Source organism: Mastigoproctus giganteus, chromosome 11 (genome assembly GCF_048544385.1).
Source record: "Mastigoproctus giganteus isolate SK-2022 chromosome 11, ASM4854438v1, whole genome shotgun sequence".
NCBI lineage: Eukaryota > Metazoa > Arthropoda > Arachnida > Uropygi > Thelyphonidae > Mastigoproctus > Mastigoproctus giganteus.
In genome coordinates, this window is record NC_143585.1 from 132,217,661 (window position 1) to 132,237,556 (window position 19,896).

At 35.2% G+C, this 19,896-nt stretch overlaps 1 protein-coding gene across 1 annotated transcript in view; it reads left to right on the plus strand.

Moving 5' to 3' along the window:
- The window catches only part of LOC150078438 (RRP12-like protein), a 496,297-nt gene that overhangs the window by 307,466 nt on the left and 168,935 nt on the right, over positions 1–19,896 (plus strand). The window contains exon 23 of the mRNA XM_090384563.1: positions 11,521–11,601. Coding sequence (XP_090240689.1) covers positions 11,521–11,601 — 81 coding nt within the window. The remainder of the gene's footprint in view (positions 1–11,520; positions 11,602–19,896) is intronic.

Here is a 19,896-nt window from a genome sequence, read left to right on the forward strand (position 1 = left end):
TGATTCAGGTCTAGTTGTATTGCTGTTTCATAACATCATTCTCCATTTTTAAAATTCCTCATCAGAATTAACAAATTTATTAAGATTATCATGACAACTTCTATCTACATGTGATTTAACTTTTGTTCTTGACTTTATTATTCGTTTCCTTTACTCTTCTCACTTTACCAACAGATTTTTTTTTTTTTTTTCCCCCTCATCAAAATGCTGTTGCTATTTCATCTTATTCTAGCCACTACACTTTGACAACTTATTTTTTTAATTATTTTTTTTTTTTTTTTTTTTGATTCTGTATAAATAAATCATTGCCCTACTTTTATTTATTCCAGTTTGCAGTCCACTTACAAATAGCACTTTTTTATGTTACATTTTACAATGTTAGCTCATCTTTTCTCTCTGATGTTCTGGTCTTTCTAAGAATCATCAAAACAGAGACTAAGCACTCTTCATTTGTCTCCTTCAATACACACGCATTTACAGTTTGGTATGATTTCCTGTTCCACAGTTTTATATTGAGGGCTGTGGTACTGGGAGGTAAGAAAAAGGCACTTGATATTGTCAGCATTGTTTGATAGAATTTCATTGGAAGGATATGTGTCATTATCTATCAAAAATGTCAATGTATTTTATATGCATTTTAATTTTTTTTCATTATTGTAAAACTATCCTGAAAAAGTTCTGCACTGTATCATTAAATTCTTGTTTAGAATAAATTATATATAAATAAAATACATTACAAAGAAGGTGGTCCAAATTATAGAGCATTTAGCAAGAGTCCAAATTAGTGAGTTTTAAAAAATGGAATCTTTTAACACATTATTCTATACTGAATTGGAGATGACATGGTTGATAAAAGAAGCAAAAGGAGATTTTGAATTTTATTACTTAAAAAAAAATAAATATCACAAATCACAATATAAGATATGCTATTAATGGTAGCAATAAACAATGATGGGAAAATGTGATAGTGCTCCTTCACCCTATGCTGGTGTAGATATAAGCTGCATAAGTCTGCTCATTTGCATATGGTGTAAAAAAAAACCCACCTACCCACATCGTTTGTCCAACACCTCTAATAATGTTTTGTTTTTATCAAAATTCCAAACATGAAGTGAAGGTATTAGATCCTATAGTACTTAGTACTGGGCTTGAGAAGATGAACAAAGACACTTGTTGATATTAGACACTTGCATTTCTGTAGACTAATTTTCAGGAAATATGTGTGAATGGCAGTTGGTCCAGAAATCTGAAGGTGAGGAGAGAAATGAGGAAGAAGGAAAGTTAGTTCTGTGAGTTGAAAGTTGGACAGTAAATGAATGATGACTGACTGCAGCACGTTTGGACTGGTTTGGAAGGGAGGGGGGGGGACCGTACTTCTTAGTTGGTATGAAAAGCCTAGTAGTTTCTATGATTATTTCCTTGAATGTTTCCCATTTTGAATTTGCCGATGGTAACGTCATCAGTTGTTTCCACACTATAGAATTTAAAAACTGTCTGAGACCACTGTAGTCATGTTTTCGAAAGCAGAAACTCTTCCTTTTGCCCTCTGATGATAGTTACATCTAAGTATATTCCATATCAATAGACTGATCAATTGCACCTAGTGGTTTTTATATCTGCTGGTATTTTTATGAATGAATAATCACTGGTGATAATGAGGTGAAGAGTATTTCTCTCTCTCTCTCTCTCTCTCTCTCTCTCTCTCTCTCTCTCTCTCTCTCTCTCTCTCTCTCTCTCTCTCTCTCTCTCTCTCTCTTGTTGTCTTCCTGTAAACAGCAATTATGCAAAATAATCCACAAAACTCATGCTTGTGATCTTTGTCCATTGGAGAATTTACTGGATATCAGCATTTAAGGTGATTTCTACAAGATATTTGCAAAGGTTTAAGCTGTATGTGGAAGGTGGAATGCAATGTGCTATCACGAGCATAACTATGGATAGGTTTTCCATTCAGTGGAAGAAAGTCATTAATATGCAGGAGGAAACGAATGGGAGAAAGGACAGTTTTTGGGAACACGAGAATTAATGGAGAAATTACACAACAGAGTCATTTCATCCTTTATATGAACCCTGATTTTTCCATTGAATGTGCTAAGGCTGTTCAAGATAAGATTGTTGCACATTGTAATTGGCTTGCATTCAGATCTCCAGGTTAATTTTTTACAAAAATTATAAAACAACTATTAATCAGTCCAAACTAGATTTTGAACAGACTAAGAGTAGAAAATTTGCTTCTTGTCCAAATACAGTCAGTCCTCGTATAACACGTGTTTACACTACATGAATTCGATCATACACGATTTATAAATAGGGGAACGATATCTTATATAACACGAACCGAATTCGCTTATGCACAATTCGTCTTTGTGTTTACAAGAAATGTCAGTCGAACGCAAAATCACCCCAACCGAACACAACATGATAGGAATGAAGAGAAGATTCTGAAAATGTATTTATGTTTTTTCTATCAGTGAAGGGGAAACACATTTCACCATAATAATGTAAAAACCAATACAATTCCAGCTATTGGTATAATCGCAAATGCAATTAGATCGAGTTTACTACCAGTTTATAACAGATTCCACTAGCAGAAACGCAACTGGAAATTGTTTTTATTGTTTTATGGTAGTAACACCCAGAAATGTGCTTTAGTAAAATGTGAGGTGTTCATAGTGTGTCTCCGCCTTTACGGTTTGTTTATTAAGTTGCTACACGCGCGCAGCTTTGTTTATATGTATCAAGCGTGCCTCCTCGTTTTGTAATTGTGCTTTATTCCCTAAAAATAGTAAAATACTAAAAAGGTTGAAAGGGAAGCATCCTGTTGAAGACACTGCAGATTCGGAGAGAAAAAGAAAAGCAATATCGATAAACAGAGGCGGACTGGGTCAAAAATTCTTATGCGGGAAAATTTATAGTTGCCCACCGGGGTTGCCCCGGTAAGGCTTATGGCCAGTTCGCCTCTATCGATAGAGAAAAAATATGAAGTTGTGAAACACTTTGAGTGAAATTAAAGACCATGTGATATTGCACGTGCTACAGACCTAAATGAGGCAACGCCAAGAATTACAAAGAATGCAGAGAAAATAAAAACAACTTTCATAGCAGGAACAACTCAAAGTGTAATTAAAATCCATTAGATTAACACAAAGAATTGGAAGAGATGGAACGGCTGTCATCTGTTTGGATATAAAATCAAACAAAAAACAAGTTTGCTTACGATAGAAGGAAAAGCATTGGCAATATTTTATTACGTAATAGTCGTAATAAAATACGTAAGTATTTTATTACGATTATTTATTGTGTTTGGTTATGTTTTGGTTTCAAATGTGTGTTCATCTTGGGTGGTCGGCACCTAACCCTATTTTTCCCATAGGGCCTGTTGTTTATATTGCACGAGGGTTTATAGGAATACAACTATCGTGCTATATGAGGACTGACTGTAAAGTCAAACAGTCTAGTAACCCCCCCCCCCCAAGCTATTGGCTGCAACTTTTGCTCGTCTGTGTATTCCCACCTCTTTTAAAGCCTAATGTTTGTTCTATGCAGGGTTGTTAATGATATTAATGGCAGTGTGCTACTGCAACAGGATCTAGAAAATTTGGGCAGATGGGCTGAGAAGTAGCAACTGACGTTTAACGTTGATGAATGGAAAGTACTGCATTTTTTTTTTTTTTTTTTTTTTTTTATGTAAACCCCAAACACGAGATTTATTATAACCTATAGTACTTAGTACCGTGCTTGGGTTGGAGGTTGAGAAGACGAAAGAAGATATTTGTTGACATTGGACTTGAACTTCTGTAGACTGTAATTTTCAGGAAATATGTTTGAAGGAAGGTTGTTCCAGAAAACGGCAGTTGAATGAATAAACAAGGAAAATGAAAAGTTGGTTCTGTGAGTTTGAAGTTGGACAGTAAATGGATGTTGGCTGGCGGTGGCACGTGTTCGGACTGTTTTGAAAGAGAGCAGGAATGATAGAAGCCAATTCAGAAGAACAGCGCCCATGGAAATATCTGTAAAAGAGACATGCAGCAGAAACAGTACATCTATGAGACAGCGAGTGTAGAGACTCTGTTAGAGATGAATCATTAATTAACTTAACTGCCCTCTTCTCAACATTATCAAGAAGCCTGAGAGAGGTTTTGGTGGCACCAACCCAGATGTGGGAACGATATTCCCTGGTAGGGCGGATTTGCAATTTATACAGAGTGAACAGCTGTTTGGAAGAAAAGTAACACCGAGAGCAAAAGAGAAAACCAAGTTTTTTAGATGCAGAGGAAGCAATATTTGTAATGTGCTTGGCGATCATCTCGCAGACACCTGTGAGGTGATCGTATTGGGGTATATAAGGCCTTGAATGGGTTGAGCACACCAAATTTTGATGTGATGCTTCCGCTTGCTCAGATTACGAACCTGAGGGAGCATAAATTCAAATTGAGGAAAGTCAGTTGTGGACTAGATGTGCAGAAATTTGCCTTTAGCCAGTGGTTAATTGCTGGAACAAACTTCCGTCTCTCGTTGTGGAAGTCGATAGTTTAAATAAATTCAAGAAGGAACTGGACAAACTTTTAGATGGAATAGATGTGTGAAATTGGGTGTTTTTTTTTTTTTTTTTTATGATGCTACATAAACTCATACACTTGCTTTCTTGCATCACATGCCTCATTACTACTACTACTATTGCCATATCAGCTAAAGATAAAGCCTTCTTACTAGTATTTTACTTTGGTTCTAACTTTTTTATTGATGATCTTGGTAAACCACTTCCTTCCATTCCCAGTACACTCCACTCAATGCCCTCTGTAGCCTTCCGTCAAAAGAAGGATACCAGAAGAAATTTGAACACTCTTGATGCCATGAAAGGTCCAGGTCCTCATGTTGTAGCTCATTGTGCTGTGCTGCTTTGGTGACTGATTCTGGGTTGTGACTCATCATGCTGCCTTATTTACTGAATTAGATGGCAGCCCTTTGTGTTGCTCTTTCCAAAGTAAAAAAAAGCAATCCAACAACTGCAAACTCTTATGCTATCTGAAATCCTTCTAAACAATTTGATCAACTATGGCTGTTATCAGTTCCACTAGTGATGTTGTGTCCATATTCTATCCATAGCAAAACTGGGTAGAATTCTGATATTATTATATTCCACCTAGTTTGAGAAACTTTACTGTACACCAGCGATTGTGAACCCCTAGGGGATTGCAAAAGTGATCCAGGGGGTTTGCACTAAAAATTCCTTAATGGCATCTGCTTAGATTTACATAGGTATTATTTACATATTATAGTCAGTTCTTGCTTTATGAGTTCTCAGGTTTACGAGTTTTTTTCCCCAAGTATCAACAAAATTGAAAATGTGAACATTAATTGCAAAAAATGAATGTTAAACATTCATAAATACCGCATTTCAAACCACATGCGTAGCTATACAATACAGTGTACCCAGCTTTACGATAATAATCTGTTCCAGAGACGCCATCATATCGTTAAAATATTGTAATGTGAGCCCAATAACACATTGTTTTTTGGTAATTCGTTCAAGATCTCTAGTTGAAATTTTCATTGTATGACTAAGCTATTTATCTCTCTAAAATGTCATTTTTTTTAAGGTAACGAGCTTGACCTTAAAGCCATATAAAAGGTCGTGAGCATGGTTTTTAAATTGTATTAGTTACCAATTCAAATCATTAAAATTCACTACACTTTCATCGTTATCATATGTTTTGTTATAAGAATCAATTTTAAACACCTTTGTGATATTTTTTTAAAGCACATTTCTGGAGATCACAACCATAAAACAGTAAAAACAATTTGCACTTTCCGGTTTATTGAGTTTTTCTGTTAGTGCAAGCAATTATAAATGGGTAGTAAACTCTATCTTCTTGCATTTGCGAAAATACCGATAGCTCGAATTGCATGGTTTTTTACGTTATTATGGTGAAATGTGTTTACCCTTTACTGAAATCTTCAATCATATAAAAAACAAATAAATTTTCAGAATCTTCTCTTCATTCCTTTTTTTTTTTAAGCTTCGTAAACTTTTTACTCCACGCAAATCATGTTAGTTGCAATTTGTGTGTGCCGTTAAAAAGTGCTTATGCATGGAATCGTGAAATTTATAATTAAAAGAGAAGATTATCTTGGAAACAAACACCTCTTGAAACATTTCTGAAGAAGATTACTCCTTGTGTAACAAACCAACGAGTTCCAAGCCAATAATGAGTGATCAACGAGTGTGCATTTGGTCTATGATGACCAAGAATAAACATTCTTTAACATTTGTAAATCATAAGTAATTTCTCTATTATAATTTGCTTGATTTTACAGGCTACGTTTTCATTTCTTTGGATAAATCAGTCATTGTTTAAACATAAACTAATTAGCTAACTAATTTCATCGTTGAGAACATAATCCCTATTTTTAACCTTATGTCTATGCGAAATAAATTCCCACTTTACAAGTGCGTGCTAGGAATGAATTAACTCGTAAAGTCGAGAACTACCTGTATTGTAAACTACAAAATATAACTAATAATAAACAATAACATAAACTAAAATTAAATAAAAAGTAAAGAATTGCCAAAGAAATAAACCACATGTCCCACAATTCTTTATAATTACTTTACTATCTTACAGTATATCATGTTAAATAAATATCTAAAATTATTTCTTGACTAAACGTCCAAGAGTATGAAAAAGGTTATTTATGCATGGGTATAATCAGATAATGAGATATAATCAGATGCATGCATACTACCTGGGTAGTAGAAATGATGGAAGTGCATTACCTGAACACAAGAAAGGTAGTCAGTATTGCCTCCATTTGATAACTAATGTATCCTCTAACACCAACAGCAGGACCAACCAATCAAAAAAAAAATAATAAAAAACAAACAACCTTTTTCATACTCTTGGATGTTTAGTCAAGAAAAGCTTAAGATTAAACCGTACACACCATCAAGCATCTCTGATATTGTGGAGCTATATTTCATAACCGGGTTGTCGCTATTGCAACAATAGGGTACCTGCCCACCCACCGATGAGTAAGCCAACAAGCTTTGGAACGGTGCCATCTGGGTGGTGGTATCCGCGGAGAATAAGTAACATTAGTCTGATGAAGTTACTTATTCAAAGCAGTGCAATGTCTTGGCCACTCATTCTGAAGGTTCATTCACAATATAAAATTTAGTATCCTTGCCAGTAGCATGTCAACCATTCTGAAAAACCTTGTTTCAATTCTCAAACTGTTTGAGAAAATGGGAACCATTCACAAGCATGCGAAATTATGCCTATATGAAGATGTAGATGAAGCCGATTTTAAGTGAGTGAAGTTTATTCAAGACCAAAATATGCCAGTATCAGGGCCATTAATAAAAGAAAAGGCTATGGATTATGTAACTTTTCTGGGGCATGAAACATTCCAAGTCAATTCTGGTTGGCTGGACAAATTTAAAAAATACTATGGCTTACTGGAAAAAGTTATTTCTGGTGAAAGTGGAGTTGTAATTAAAAAAGAAGACTGTACATATTGGAAAGAAACACTTTTGAAAAATAATTATGGATGACTGCAAGCCCAAACATTGATGAAATGGATCTATTTTTTTGAATGTTTGCCAAACAAGATACTGACTTTTAAAGATCATAAATGTTTTGGTGGGAAAAATAGTAAGGAGAGAATTACAGTCTTGGTTGGTCCAAATATGGCAAGTAATGAAAAACTGAAGCTTTTGGTAATAGGCAAAAGTAAGCAACCCTGTTGTTTTAAAGGAATAAAGACATTAAAGGAGTTGGACTAAAACAAAAAATCGTGGATGAAAAGTGAAATTTTTGAACAGTGAATTTTGGATTTTAAATTTCAGTAGAAAGGTGATGAAAGAAAACAGTAAAATCACGTTGATTGTCGACAACTGCCCTGGTTACCTTCACTCTGTAATTTCAAAACTTACACATGTTAAGCTTGTTTTCTTCCTTCCCGATACCTCGTCTAACTGCTGCCAATGGACCAAGGTATTTTCAGATCCTTGAAAAAAATCATGTTGAGAACAGAAACCAACCAACCTAAAGATTCTGTCAACTTATAGATTTGTGGATGTGCATATCTGAGTTGGCAAAAGTGTGGAGTTAATTAGGATGTGGCGGAAACGAGTAAGAATTGATTTCTTCTGGCATGAGCACACAAAAAAAAACTGATTCCCCTCTATCAAAAAAAAAAAAAAAAAAAAAAACACGAAAACTAAAGCATCATTTGCTTTAAACAGTATCTGACACTGTACACATCTCATATTCACTATCTATTATTGAAAATTATTTCTGTATGTAGGGTGATGCCCCAAAACCTCTGTCAAGCTCCTAGACTTTATTCAAAAGAGAGCAGTAAGGTTAATTAATGATCTATCTCTTATGAACACAAAGGAACTGCATGCAAAAAATACTTTTGATATCATATAATTGGATTTCAGGAAAGCTTTTGATACTGTTTCACATGGAAGACTACTGAACAAATTGGAGCAGATGGCATTAAGGAAAAGTTGCTACAATGGATAAAAGGGTGGTTGAGTGGGAGAAGACAGAGTGGTAATCAGTGGACACTGATCTTTGTGGACTAATGTTATTTGCAGAGTCCCCCAGAGTTTGGTATTGTTTTGTTTATTTATCAATGATATTGAAGAATGTATATCAAGCTTAATGTCAAAGTTTGCAGATGATACAGAGGTTGGCAGGGCTGTTAATAATAGTAATGGCAGTATGTTGCTGCAACAGGATCTGAAAAAGTTGGGAATATGGACTGAGAAGTGGCAACTGAAGTTAAACATTCACAAATGCAAAGTACTGCATATGGGTAGCAGTAACCCCAGAGAAATGTACGAACTGTGTGGTACTACACTCAGGGAAATGGAGAATGAAAAAGATCTGGGGGTAATTCTGCAGTTAGATATGAAGTTTTCTGAGCAGTGCAGACAGGCTGCCAGAACAGGTCATGGGGGGTCTTGTCAGTGATATACAGAAATTTTGTTAGTAGGGATAAAGAGGTGATTAACCATTTGTATAAGGCAGTGGTTAGGCTGCATCTTGAGTACTGCATAAATGTCTGGAGGCCTCATTTTAGGAAGGATGTAGAATTGCTAGAATGAGAACAGAGAAAGGCAGCAAGATTAGTGAGGGGAACAAAGAGATCCTCTTACAAAGAAAGGCTTAAGTTCTGCAAATTGCAGCATCTGGAGACTAGGCACCTGTGAGTTGACCTGATTGATAAGGCCTTGGATGGTTTCAGCAGGCTCAATGCTGATGGGATTCTTCCTCTTGCTCAGATTATTACCTGAGGGGGCATAAATTCATATTGAGGAAAGACAGTTAACATTAGCATTAGTAGGGCATATGATGCAATCAGCAAAAAAAAAAAAAAAAAAAGCCCTTCACATTTCACCCATCCATTTACTCAAATGTTTGTCTAGTTCTGCCTTGAACTTAAGTTTCTGACCTCCACTACAACAGATTGAAGTGTGTTCCAACCAACCACCCACTGACTAAAGACGAATTTCTGCACATCTGTTCTACAATTGTCTTTCCTCAATTTCAATTTATGCCCTTTCAGGTGAGAAAGAGGAAGAATCCCATTAGGATTGAGCTTACTCAATCCATTCAAGGCCTTATACACCTCAATTAGATCACCTCGCAGGTGCCTAGTCTCCAGAAGCTGCAATTTGCAAAACTTAAGCTTCTTGGTAACAGCAACCCTTTGTTCCACTCACTAATCTTGTTGTCCTTCTCTGTACTTGTTCCAGTAGTTCTACATCTTTCTTACAATGAGGCCTCCAGACATCTTTCTATAGTACTCAAGGTGTAACCTGACCATTGCTTTATATAAGGGGACAATCACCCCATTATGACTGCTAGCAAAATTCCTGTATATCATTGACAAGACACTATGAGCTACTCTTGCAGCCTTTTTGCACTGCTCAGAAAACTTCATATCTGACTGCACAGTTACCCCTGGGTCCTTTTCATTCTCCACTATCCTGAGTTTAGTACCACCCAGTTGATATGTTACTCTGGGGTTACCGCTACCCATATGCAGTACTTTAGATTTGTAAATGTTAACACAGTTGTAGAATAGATGTGTGGAAATTTGCCATTGGCCAGTGGGTAGTTGATTGCTAGAACAAACTTCCATCTATTGTTATTAAATAAATTCAAGGAAGAAATGGACAAACTTTTTGAGCAAATGAATGTGAAATGTATTTTTTTTTTTTGTCTGATGCTGTGTATTCTTGCATTATATGCCTCTGCTAATGCTAACTCTTTACCTGCTTTCTGTGTCATAAGATGTTCCTTTTCTGCTGCATGCCATTTATGTAAATATTTCCATGAGTAGTCTTCTTTTGAATTGGCCTCTGTAATTCCTCCACTCTTTCAAACAATCTCACACATGCGTCAACCAGTCAAAATCCATTCACTGTCCAAGTGCAAACTCGCGTGATTAACTTTTTAGTTCCTCATTTATTCCTGCTGCTTGTGTTCTTTGGAACAGATTTCCATCTCATGTTGTATTTCTTGAAAATTAAAATCTACAGAAATTCAGTCTTCCAATTTCTATCTTCTCTCCATTCAATCCATGCATGGTGGGAGGGGGGGGTGAAAAAAAATAAACTATATCCCCATTATATGTCCCCCCTTTAAACTGAAATATCTACCATTATTCTTTCCCCCCCTCCCCCTTTCCTGATGCCTTGACTTGGAATTAAGCAACTTTAAACGGTTTAAAGAAGGATTATAATTAAGTTGTCTCTTTGCAATCAATTTCCAAGTTTATCCGATGTATGACTTGAAGGCATTTTCATTGCATTACAGGTAAAAAAGCTAACCCGAAATGTTGAATTTGGGGGAGTAATAACCACAACAGAAAAAGAACCATGTATCAGCTTTAAAAATTTTTATTGCTTAACAAACTACAAAAAATGAGATTGTGTAATGTGTTTGAAGGGTTTTTTTTTTTTTTTTTTTTTTGGAAACAAGGAAGGTCTCGGTTATGAAAATTGCATTAAAAATTTTCTTAACAAACTACAAAAAATGAGACCGTGTAATGTGTTTGAAGTTTTGTTTTTTACACACCCACTTAGACATGCTTTATGTTATGGAATTCTTTTTCAATTGGTAAAGATTGAGGTGAATGCTACACCAAGTAATATAAAGATGAATAAAGATACCAGGGAAGATGTGATGTAAGCGTAATTGTTAATACAGCTGTTCTTTGAAATCTGAAGGCTACTGAACAAATAATGCCAGGTTCGTTCTGTGAACTCTAGTTAATTGGTACTAGTGTATTTTATTCTTTATCGAGTTTTATTTATATTATTATATAAAAAAATACAAAAATTGTTATTTGGATAAATTAGATAAAAGTTATAAAATAATAAAATGTGTTTTCTTTTTACTATTGAATTTTCCACATCTTGTATATATAAAAAAATTCAATGTTGAAACCAGCCTTGCTTAGGAATGGTTTTATTTATTGTATTTTTTAAAACTATAGTTCCGGTTAAGATGTGTTGCTAGTATAATTCACCAGCTCAGAGAGCCAGATATGGAATTCATTTCTTCTGTTGTACCTGAGGTAGGAAATTTTTATGTTAATATTTCATATAAGTAATTGTTACCACTTTTTAACAATAATATTAAAAATGTCTTTTAAAAATTTGATTCTTGATTTTTTTTTTTTTTTTTTTTTTTTTTTTTTAAGAAAAATCTTAATATACTGTTAAATTTCTATATTTGCCAGCATCTAAAGTAGGCATGTAAAACATGTGGTCTGGTCTGATTGTTTTGGTGTGGCCCCTGGCAGTAGTTGCACCATGGCCCAATGTAATCCAATATTATCTATTACTGGCAGAAAAACTACAGGTGTGATATCAAGTATGCATATGTTGACTTTCATACCCATTGTGTTCAAATTTTTTGTTTTGTGGTAATAGTATAGTTGAACTTGGTTATAACGAGCATAAAGGGACCGAGAAACTTTCTTCATTATAACCATTGCTCACTATATCAGTGATGAGTTAAATCTACCTCTTATTTTTTTTTTAATTCTCAATAACTTGATAAAAAGATAGATTCGAAAAACAAGAGAAATATTAGAGAGAGAAAAATAATATTAGTATATATCTCCATATTATTTGTATTAATATGCTTATATTCAGTTTTTAAATCGATCCAGCCAACTGTTGTTAGATATAAAATCATCTCATCCAAATTTTTTAGAAATTTTTTCTGCTTGAGCGTTCAAGTTCGGGCTGTCTATTGAAAATCCAGCACTTCTTTATATAGTGAACCATTGAAGCAATGCTACATCTATGTTTGTAACCTCATACTTTCTCCCCACCCTCCAGTTATGTTCTTTTCTAGTGCCAATATGTGAACACGATTTATTCTTCCACAATGTCGATAACACCTCAACGTTATTTGTGAGTTAGAACAACCATGTTTTAACTCACAAATAATTTTGCTTTTTTGTGAATCGTGGGATACTTTCTTTTGTTAGTAGACATGTTTCCAAAGGAAGGGTTCATTTCTAACTGATTTTACTTTAAAATTATAGTTCGTTCATTCGTTATTTGGTTTTTAGGAGCATTAGCAACTAAGGCCATATTGCTCCGGGAATATGCGGTGGTCATTCGCTTGACCTTTCTGCATCCTCCGTATTTGGTGGCGACGGGCTCGAACCCCAGTCTAATCAAGAAGCATGTGCTACGCACTGCTGCTCCTTCCCACCTGGCTATGGAGGCGCCCTAAAATTACAGTAAATTTACCCGCATACAAAGTTCTTAGAAGTTCCATTTCTAGAATTCTTTGAAGTCCCGAAATAAATTTATGGTTCAGTAAATACAAGACAATCTGTAAATAGGGTAATGCGACAAGCATAATGCCAATGCACTATTGTATAGCCTCCATCCGAGAAAGGACACGGTCATAAACTGGCTGCCAATGTGATGCGGGTGGTCATAAAAGCCAAGTTGCCATTTTCATTTTTGTCTATTCCAAGAATTTGGTTTTTTCGACTACCCGAGCAATTAAGAATGTTTGCGTAGTTACCAAAATTTGTATGGTTATATCCGTGTAGTATGCTCATTATAACAATGGGAATATGTGTAAATTAAAATCATTATGGCTTTTTGCTCGTTACATCCGTAATCTTGTTATTTCCATGCTCGTTATAACTAAGTTCAACTGTAATTAGTCTTTGGCTTCTTTGTTCAAGCCATACATCTGCCCAGTTATCTTTGTCTCTGTAAAGTATATTTATAAAATTCATCTTATGAGTTATAAATATACATCTTATGCTATTTTTAGCAACTAAATGATAATTTCAAAATCTTCCACATTAATGGTTTATTCATTTCATTGATTTAAATCCCCTATTTCAAAAGGGTAATGATTATACCTCCCTCAATTTGAGATTTTCATTATATATACATCACTGCATAATGTGTGTGAAAACATACTCTTGTATGTAAGGTCTCTACATTCCTGCTTGAAAGTGAAGTCCATATCACCATTTTATTTTTTTCTTTTATTTTCTTGATCTATTCAAATATCTGTTTTAAAATAAATATTCTTGTTCACACTGAACAGACAGAAAATATGGCAGAAAATTTTTTAAAATAGTAAAATAGTCTGCCCTCATAGAAAAAAAGAATAACAGGATGAGAAGGAAAACACAAAAAAACAGACAGTTCTTTTCTTTTCAGGCCAGTGAGATGATGTCTCCTTGACTGGCAAAACTGATATAAAATTTAGAGAGAGTAAAATATATAAAATGAAGGTTGCCTAATGAAGAACAAATGAAAATATCTTAAAAAGAATAGAATAGGAATTGGCCAGCAGTGCACCATCTTTCAAGGGGAAACTACAAGGCACTCCAATGGGCAAAGCATAAATGTAGTGTTTCAATAACCTCTCAATCCAGAAGAGTCTGAGTGAGTAGCTTTAGCCCCTATACTACTCAACCAGTAAGCAAATATGATCCTGACCAGCAAAGCGCTCGAAGCCATGAAATAGAAATTGCACAAATGGAATATCAATATTCAAAGACAGCACTTTTGATGAGAATAAATTTGACATTCAAAACTTAAAATAGTGAAGCTTACCCCATAATTAAAATGAAATTAATTTAGTGAAGAAGGAACCAAGGGATATATAATTTAGAATACATTGAAAGTAATGGGTGAAATAAAAGCTGCAAAGTATCTTAAAACAAGCCTAAAAGTGCAAGAATAACAACGTCTAAATAGTTAAAAGTGCATGCACAGGCTAATATAAACATATGTATATAACTAAAGTAGACTGGGAAGACCATTATATTAAGCTGAAGAAATATGAGAAAACAGTAAAAGCTGAAGGGCATGAAATATGCTAAATTGAACAGCATAACAAATAAAATAGCAGTATAAGCTCCACACTTGGAATAAAAGAGATTAAATTTTTCCTGAATGTGAAATGAGCTTTTGCTGAGTCTGAAGTTATGTCTGCCAGCATAGAATCTGTGTGATGTGAGATAGTTTGGAAGCAAGGGAGTAGGAGTAATATACAGACCAGAAGATTGAGAAGAATATTATGAGTCTTTACATGCAGATGGAATGAGCAGATGAGCATGAATGTCTTAGTATGGGTCACTTTAATCTGCCCCAGATTGATTGGAATAAAGTGGGAAAAAAACTCACAATGGGGAAAAACTTTTTAAAATAAACTGGATGATTATTATTTCTACCAGCATGTTAGAGAAAGTACTAGGGGTGAGAATATTATTGACCTCATCATTACTAATGAATCAGATGATATCACAGGGCTTAAAGTACAGTAACCATTGTCAGTTATCATGCAATCATCAGTTGGAACATGAAGAAAAATGTTGCAGTAGTTAAAGGTAAAGGCATGGGTTTTAACATCAAAAGATGGGACTTTGACAGTTTAAGGTGCTATAGCCAGTGGTGAGCTATAGTGGGCTCACAAGTGCCCAGTGTTACTTTTTTTTTGAAAATTTGCAAGCCCATTGTTGAAACGATTATTTATTTTACAAATGAAATCCCGAATTTAATTATTGACTATCCAGCACTGGAACTACAGTGGTGTGAGTGGGGCCCCATCCCCAGCATTTTAATGGCACAGTCGACCAATTATATATTTTAAAATTGCTTCATTTTTGAGTTAATTACAGTCGGACCTCTGTTTAACGAACTTCTTCATAGCGAATTTTTTTGAATTCCCCTTGGTTTCTATGGAAACATTTAAAATAATTTCCATAGGACAAACAGATTACGAGAGACAACTTTGTACACAATGTTCTCCTCTGGCCTTTAGGCAACTTTGGTAATTAGAAAGCGTGAATTAAAGGTAAAAGGGATTACCGTTTCCAAAACGTTAGTGGTGTCCGTAAAACCTATGGAGCCACATTCCTAGGGGTCACGCTAGTTAATATGCTTTCCATATCCAGTCAGAGGCTTAAGAAGATTCCCGACACGGATAATAACCTCTGGTCAATCTGTGTTGTGGTTCTCCTTTACTCTGACAAACAGGCATATGTTTTTCAGAGAAGTGAGTGATCCCCGTGTTTCAGTAAATTTCCTGTCTATTTTTACGTGGCCACAGTAGCTTGATTATCCGAGTGATTCCGATATTTTGCACAGTATTCAAAGTGGCAGTAGCGACGTCGAGGGGGAGGTGGGTGAATGTGGCAACTAAGATATTAAGTAAACTTTCCGAAGATGAAATGTCGGCAGGTTTGGAAACCGCGTCGAGGCTTTCACTGTGAAGAAAATGTTCCAAAGTATAATAGCATGCAGACAATTTAAAAAAAAAAAAACTGTATGCATTTTATCGCCAATCTCCAAAAAAACCAGAGCAAGTTAAGAATGATTGCTGAAGAACTTGATGTGGAAACTACAAAAGATCGGTGTTGTGTTCGGGCCACGATGGGCAGCTTGTAGCTTGTGGTCGGAAATTGCGGCTTGCAGCAATTATCCCGCTTTGTGCAAACATTTTGAATCAGAAGTTAAATTCCAGATTATTAAAATGACTTTTAAACCTGGAATTTCTTAACGATTTAGCAATAATGATCGACAACCTGCAGGGGCTCTCTCTTACCTTTTGGAAGCTTTACAATGTCGCAGCATCATTATAGTAAAAGCAGATAAATTAATTATTCTATCAATGTCGCTAATTTGAAAAATTCTGAAGGAAATTATAAAGCTAAAATTGAGAACATGTTGAAGTTGAAAGAATTTGAAGGAATCGAAAGTAAGAACACATTTAAAAAATTACCTTGTGACACTTTATTAAGGATAAGTTATTAATACAACAGAGTAATTTTAAATTAGTAAAAAAAAATAATGATATTATTGATGATGAGGAATTGAAAGAAATTTTAAACATATGCTACCCGAAATTGTGGAATATGAAGGAACTTTCGTCTCCGTGGCAAGACGGTGAAAAACGAATAAGAATTTCAGTTTTCCGCTAAAATATGAAATAAAAATTAATGATTTTAGAGATTTTGTCGAAGACAGTTTATCTTTAAACTCGAGTGAAATTCCCTCTTCAATTAAGAAAGCTAGAAATATTTTTGAAACCATTGCGATTAGCAGTGCTGAAACTGAGCAAGCTTTCAGCGTAACGAATAATATTGTGACAATTAAACAAGTTGCAGATTATGATGACCATACATCTAAATGAAAAACCGTTGATCCGGATAGTTGCGTCAAATCATTCATCTGTAATCATTGCTCAGCTATTGAGCAAAGCAGAAGATCGAGAACAAATATTAATAAAGGAGTCAATTGATGGCAATTTTTAGAATAGATTTTTTTTCATGTAATCTGTGATTTTTGTGTACATTTTCTAGAAGAGTGTTTTTTATGTAATATTTGTTTTTAAATTGTAGAATGTTTTGTGATAGTTTCTGTTATTTTTGAAATGGGAAATATTTCATGTTATTTTTTTATTCGAAATATTAAAATTTTTTCATAAAAAAAAAAATGTCTCCATTATATTTCCCTAGTTAAAAAAAAGAGAGACGAATAAAAAAGTGGCATGTGTGCCAAGCACACGCAGTAAATGGTTTTATATGAACCTTCGCATATCTTTTGGGTATTTTGATTTGTATATATTGATTACGAAATAAAAGAACTTTTTATTGTAAATATTTGATTGTAAAATTTGCAAATCTTCATAATTTCTGGAAGACAAGCTACAATGGATTTATAACTAAAGTAAGAGGTGTACTGTATACTTCCGATTGCAACGTATTTAAATGTCTCTAGAAAACAGCGTTGATTTTGATGAAACGACATATGCAGCTGTTTGGGGCACCTAACAATGGAATGTAATGAAAATATTAGACAAAAAATAAATTTTTGACAAATATTTGTATTGTTGCAATCATACTTACTGCAGTATGATTGTGATGTCATACTATTCAAAAATTCTAAAAAGTTAGAACTCAAGATACTATCATATCCAGGTATCATCGTAAAGGGCGGGTATGATGACCAGGCTGCATCAAGATATCACCAGTCACGAAAAATGCATCACATGCTCTAATCACACTATCTGATAATGAGTGCTTGAATCCCCAAGGATGTTTCACATCAAAAAGTTGGCAAAACTGCAAGCCCATTGTTAAAATATTCACAGCTCACCCCTGGCTATAGCATCTGTGAATTGGGCAGATTGCTGAGGGATGGCGAATACATATGAATTATGGAATACTTTTAAAGCAAAAGTCACATAAGCCATGACTTTAAGAAAATATTGCAAGAGGAGGATGCCAAAATGGATGACTATGGAGCTGGCTGGTGAAATAGAGCAGAAATGTGAAAAGCATTGGGTAAGCAAGCAGAGAATGGGGACAAGGAATTTATCAGTGTATGCGAATTCAAGGAAGAAATAAGGTAATCAGATTGGACCCTTGTGCACTGCGCGTGTGAAAGTCTTAGACATCCCAGTTGATGTTGTGGATGAATTGAACAGGTACTTTGCATCTGTGTTTACTGATGAAAGACCCTTCTTGCTGAGAAGAGGCTATGCAAATGAGGCTGAGCCATATGAAATTAGTGATGTAATAATTACAGATGATAGTTTATTAGAGAAACAACATAAAAGCAAGTAATGCTCCTGAAATTGATGGCATGGTTATGTTAGTATGTTGTTTCTCCAGCATTTAGCCGCCAGAGTTCCTAGTGTGACTTCGCTTTTCCGTCCACTGCATCAGGGAGGCAGCAGGGTACAGTAGAAGAAAGCCTCTAGTGGGGGGGGTGAACTGTGGACTGCACCTGAGCTTGCCAGGGAGGGTCCAGTGTTTAAAAAAAAGTGACAGGAAGGCTTTCCACCAAGAAGTAGGAAGTTATAAAGGAATAGAGGGGCATCCCTGTGGAAGAAGGCAGTCATCAATATGTGTGGGTGGAGAAGGAAAGACAGGGCAGAAGACTGAGAAGGAGATATGCTCTGGGATTAGAAACACACACAATCCAAGCAGTGTGCCCAGTTGATGTGGGTAGCCAGCACAATATTCAATCAGTTTGGTGTGGGCTCTAGGAAAACTAAAATGAGAGTAGAAGTCTGCTATAAGCAAAATGGCTATGATGAGTATAATGAAAAACTTACACAGACAATCAGAATGTCTTATAATGGGGACTTCAGCTTTCCAGATACTTGAACCAGTGGATAGCAGAGTAGTCACAACAGTCTTCCAGATAAGCACCAGGGCAAGTATACTAGATAGTTTGCTTTTTATCACACTGTAATCATCATATTTGTCTGTCAAAGAAAGATTAGAGATGATATTTCTTTTTGTCTTTGGGCTATCCTAATAACTGAAGCATCATTAGGCATACTGTACCTAACATATTTACCTGTGTCAGAAAGATTAGAGGTGGCATTAGCATTATTAGAGGCATATAATGCAAGAAAGAAAACTTATACAGCATCAACCTTAAAAAAAATAAAAAAACCCCTTCCCATTTCACTGATCTATTCGTTCGAAATGTTTGTCTAATTCTGCCTTGAATTTATTAAACACTATCAACCTCCACAACAACAGATGGAAGTTTGTTCCAGCAATCAACTACTTGCTGGCTAAAGGCAAATTTCCCCACATCTGTTTTACAACTCTTTCCTCAGTTAGAATCTGTGCCCCCTCTACTCTGAGCATAAGGAAGAATCTCATCTGCATTGCAGGAAGTCTTTCTTCGTAAGAGCGTGAGGCACCTCCATTGCCAGGTGGGCAGGAGCAGAAGTGCGTAGCACACGCTTCTTGATTAGACCGGGGTTTGATCCCATGACCACCAAATCCAGAGGATGCGGGAAGGTCAGGGAGTGACCACTGCATATCCTCGGAGCCTTAGTTGCTAATGCTCCCAAAAAAAAAACAAAAAAAAACCAAAGCATAACTCCAAAAGGGATATGCTTCTTACCGATAAATGGTGATTTCCTGCACTAAAGAAAGATAAGCTTCATTTTTATTTATTGGAAATCAGCAATTATCAGTAATCTTCATTAAATGTGCACTTATTAAGTACATTAAATAAATATATTTTCTAAAGCTACATAGTGGCGACAAAAAAAAAAAAAAAATTTTTTTTTTTAGGAATGTTTTTTACCAAAAGCATAGTGGTAATTGAATTTACGAAATATTACTTTCATTGAGTTTTATGAATTTAATGAATTTTTATTAGTTGCTGCTGAATTGTGTGTGTGTGTGTGTGGGGTAGCAAACTATGCAAGAAGACAATCTTATACAGCATCAGCCAAAAAAAAAAAAACACCTTTTCCACATCGCCTGCCCTTTCCCTCCACTGTTTGTCTAGTTCTTTCTTAAATTTATTCAAACTATCCACTTCCACAAGCCACAAGGAAGTTT